A 4,879-nucleotide genomic window follows, 5' to 3' on the forward strand; every position below is an offset into this window, starting at 1 on the left:
GAGGCAGGCAACGACAGCAGCGGCTGGGAGCAGAGGCATCCTGGATTTCTGTCAGTCAGGGGGGCCCAAGAGTTGCCGAGCAGTCGTTTTCAGCAACCGCTCGGCACCCCTTGGGCCCCCCTGACTGGCAGAACTCCAGGGCCCAGTCGCAGTCGCGACCCCGGTAGTTCCGCCACTGATATCTCCATGAGTAATGTCCATTCACCAGGAGCTGCAATACTGCAACAGTTATAAAATTGTCTGATTGTCATACAATCACCATTGACAATTATTAACTGAAGACAAGATTTAAAAAACTGTGATGTAAGCGCTTATCTGTTTTATCTACTTCACTATAACAATACCAACCAAGACAATAGTACATTTCAAAATATATACTTTATTCTCATCATTCCTGAAACATTTGCGCCTGCGCCATCTGTAGGGGGTGACAAAGAAATATGTTTGGATTCTGTTGATGAAAACCATACATACTGCATCATTTGGCAAAACTTGTGTGTTCTTGTGTGTCACTGTTTTTTATGGATCCGTTACTGCTATTTCTGATTTTAGTGCACTTCAAACTAATGTGAGACTGTACTATTTGGGACCTCTGAAATCAATATATCATTTTGATTGTTAGTAGTGTTTAGTAAGATTGTAAACATACGTAGCTCCTTGCTTGTTCTGTTTCTCCCAAGCTAACTTGTGATGGATGGAGTAGTCTGTAGACCAACGATTCTCTTTCTTCTTTACATTTGGCACTCAATACTAGTTCAAATAAGAGAACTTGTGGGATTCAAATTTTGACAGTATCCCTAGTGATATTTACAGATACATTAACGTAATGATACCGTCGTTCTTCCAGCCCATCTAATGTTCTTGTTTTAGCCAATTTGGAACACCAATGCCGGCTTAAAGCTTCCATTTAGCATACACTGTTTAGGACTTAACATACCAATCCCCTGTAACACTGGCTTAGTTGGGTTTCGGTAATTTATCCATTACCAGGGCTGTTCTTTTTTTTTTTTTTTTTTTTTTTTAGATGTTAATGGTTCAGCAAAGGGTTCCTCTAAAAGTTAGTGATAGAAAAAGATCATTAAGAACAATATCATTAACCATATCTTACCAGCTAAGCCCCAAAAACATCCAATAAAATATAATTTGTTTGTAAGCTTTCTGGGTTAACTTAAAGTTGTTCTTAGACAAGAGGCACACTTTCTAGATATCCATAAACTCGATGTCTTAACTACTTCTTATTTCATAATTTTGTTTTAAGAACAACTTTAGTGCCAAGGTATCTTCCACATCTTCCCTCTATGAAACATTTTCTCAATGAAATGGTACTGAATCTGTATAGAACATTTACCCACAGAAAAATTCTAATTAAATTATTGCAGATACACGTCATGGACAAATGGGTTTACTTTTTCATGGCGTTATAAAGCAGATTTGTAGTTCTGGGATGATTTTGCTTTAAATCACGTATTGAGTATTTATTCCTCAGCAAATACGTCCATATCTATGAACATGGAACATTTCAGTCTACACTTCACAGAAGTCATTAAAAAGTTCTCCTAATTAGAAAAAAACATTCTATGTTTCATATGGTGGGATTCCTTGACCGTGTTCAACAAGCTTGATCTGTATTTTGCATGACACTTGAGCAATGAACCCTTGATTAAGGGTCACCAAGAAAGGTGAATACGTAGTGTTTGCTGAGAGAGAACATAAATCAACCTAGAATTAAAGAATAAGTAAATGACTTGATTTTACACTCCGTGATGAGGTTTCAAGAAAGAAAGATGCTGAGCGCCTGTTGCAGCCTCAGTCTTATCTTAACATCTGTGCTGTTATTTAAATGTGGCATATCCCCTCTACCACAGTAAAAAATAAAAATAAAAGCAATATGAAAATAGACCAAATGCTTTCTTGGTAATATTCTTACTCCATCCGTCCCCAAGACTGACTTCAGGAACTGCTTCTTTTATGTTAGCAGATAGGTCTTCATTATTCATACTCAACAGCAAACAACTAACCAATGGTCACATAAGAAATATTGAATCAAATCAAGTTAGCAATATTTCCTCCAGGGGATCAACTACCCTAAGCATGCCTAACTCAAGAGGAGCCTCTGGGGTAATAAACATTGTGTCAACCAGGGCAGGTGGCTCTTCATCACAAATGCAGTTAAGTGCCACCTCATTCTCATAACAGAAGGAGCTGTGGGCCACCAATGAATATTTTCTTTCAGACAGCTCTTTGGCGCTGCATGTTGGTGTATTGGGCACCTCATAGGTGCGATGGAAGTGTAGGTAGTCTACCTCATAATGATTACGCTTCTCAAAGAGGACCGGCTCAAATCTGCAACCCCAGAAAATTTCAGATGGAAGATAAGAACTGCGACACTGCGTGGTCATTGCTGTGGCTTCTACCATGCCTTCAAGGATAACGACCAACTCGAAGTTGGCAGCTTCTAGTTCCGCTTTGCCAAATTCATACAAGGGACTCTCTTCATCAATCTCATGAACAATGGTTATTGGAGACACCAGGAAGATTCTGTCTGTACCGCTGTCGAACCCGACATTGATGTCTGTGTGATCCAAAGGGATGTACTCTCCTTCAGGGGTCATCCGAGGCTGGGTATAAAGAAGTACAAAAGAAACCCAATGCTCAATGAAAATATCTTACAAACTGAGTATTGTGACAAAACATACATTATTTTGTCTTGAGAAAGTATTTGCTAGGTTTTTGCTAGGTTTTTGCTTTGTGACTACTCAGCTTCAACCCTGAACCGCATTTCTATATTAGAAATTAGTTTGTTTTGCGGCTAATGGCTGAGATTTTCAATGTTTTGTTTTCCTTTGAATGGGCGACATTCAGCTTGATTCATCTTTTAGAGAGCTGGATTTATATATAGGGCAAACCTAGACAAAAAGGGATTTATTCAATAAAACGGGAGCTGGCAGAAGCGTTTCTAGGAGTGTTGTGGTCAGTGGCGTATTCTGGCCTAGGCTGACTATTTGCAACTTTTCTTATCTATTGAAAATCAGGACACGATTAGGATGTATTTCAGTACCTTCTGTACTTTTATAATAACCTCCATAGTTTTAGATACAATTTTATTTAAACAAATATGTTTATAGTGAGTGCCATATGCTGAATTTTTTTATTTAATTAATGCAAGTTTCTCATAGGTGACAGTTTCTCCTTAAACTCTCTCCTACATTTAATTTTTTATGATTTAAAATATTATAAAAACAACATTGTATGTTAAAAAATAACTGTTTTTATAAAATGAAAAAAAGCATAAAAATTGAATAAAAGAGTTACTTATGTTGCGACACCTGGTTCCATGTTTACTGGTGGATGCCTTTGCCGTGTGTCAAAAGTGGCCCAGAGTTGACGGACCTCCCACTATTACCCTGGAGAATACTGTAAGGCGGATGATCAAAATATAAGCTGAGGGCACTGACAGCAGTGTGTGGCGATGACAAATAAGCCAGCCATAGAAAGCTGACATGCAAAAAAAGGGCTGGTGGAAACATAGAGATCATAGCATCATAAACCATATGATGGCGGGCTCTTTAAAGCTGGCCCTTCAATTAATTACTGGTTCTTCAACCAATGCTTATTACACATTTTTATTTAATTATTTTAATGTATCTAGCCAAAGACCAGTTTTGACTGTAATATTTTGAATGTGTTAGAATACCTATCAAAAATATGAGATACATGTATTAAACAGGTTTTACCTGCAGGAGCTGGGCTCGGACGTGTGCTTCTACTAAATGGCTCTTCCGAAGATTTGCAACCCTCCACATGAGACATAACTTTCCATCTCTTAGTGCAATGACTGCGTTTTCAGTAAAAACTAGCGTTTCATTTCTCTTTTTTGGTTTGGCAATTTTTGCCATGATGGCTCCAATAATAAATGCGTCAATGATACAGCCCACAATGCACTGCAGGACCACAGTCAACACTGCCAACGGACATTCCTCTGTCACGCTTCGGAATCCATAGCCAATAGAAGTTTGGGTTTCCAAGGAGAACAGGAAGGCAGCCATGAAGCTGGTGACCTGCATAAAACATGGCGAAGGGGGTGTCTCTTCGGAGCCAGGTTCAGGTGGTGGAGCCAGGTCTCCGTGTAATGAGGCAATAAGCCAGAAAGAAAATCCAAAAATGAGCCATGACACCACAAAGGTTAAAGAGAAGACAAGGAACATCCATCTCCAGCGTATGTCCACACAAGTTGTAAAAAGGTCAGTCAAGTAGCGTTGGCTCTTCTCACTGAGGTTAATAAATTCTACATTGCAATGACCGTCTTTTTGTACAAAGCGGGTGCGATGCCGGCCATGCTTGGTGTGTACCTTCCCATTTCGGTAAGCAGTTGTTCTAATGCCCTGTGTTAATTCTGATTCCTCCTCCTCACGGAGGGGGTCAGGGATATCCGTGCTGAAGCGACGGATGGCACGTGCTACCCCCATGGCCAAAGCGCTGCGGGGGAGGATGGTGGTGCTACCCAGCTTGGCGGTTAGAAAATGCACCTCTAAAGGCACACGGTTTTCATGATGAGGTGCTTTTAACTTGACCTGCACCAAGAGAGAAAAAAAAAACATAAAAAATGATAAAAATTTTATCATCTGTGATAAATCATATTCCGATTTTGCATCAAAAGCAAACATGTTTGACTTGCAATTCCACATAATTCCACTGGGGTGCCTAGAGCAACAATGACTGTAGGTAGCAGTTATATGATGGCTGCATCCTTTCTGTGCTTCTTTTATGGACTTCCTACACATTCCTTTTCAGTAATTATGTTTTGAACATTGAGTTTGTTGGCTGTTTTGCGTTGTTTTATTACTAAGCGGCTAGGCTAGACTGCACTGTATCTGCACTG

At 39.6% G+C, this 4,879-nt stretch overlaps 1 protein-coding gene across 1 annotated transcript; it reads right to left on the reverse strand.

Annotated features, from left to right (window-relative positions):
• Positions 1 to 373: 373 nt before the first annotated feature.
• Positions 374 to 4,499, reverse strand: KCNJ14 (potassium inwardly rectifying channel subfamily J member 14). Its single transcript, XM_053451952.1, has 2 exons — positions 3,735 to 4,499; positions 374 to 2,618 (listed from the first exon to the last, which is right to left on the reverse strand). Exons 1-2 carry the CDS (start codon positions 4,464 to 4,466, stop codon positions 2,049 to 2,051), a joined length of 1,302 nt encoding a protein of 433 aa, XP_053307927.1. The 5' UTR covers positions 4,467 to 4,499; the 3' UTR covers positions 374 to 2,048.
• Between the last annotated feature and the right edge of the window lie 380 nt (positions 4,500 to 4,879).

Source organism: Spea bombifrons, chromosome 12 (assembly GCF_027358695.1).
Source record: "Spea bombifrons isolate aSpeBom1 chromosome 12, aSpeBom1.2.pri, whole genome shotgun sequence".
Taxonomy (NCBI): Eukaryota; Metazoa; Chordata; class Amphibia; order Anura; family Pelobatidae; genus Spea; species Spea bombifrons.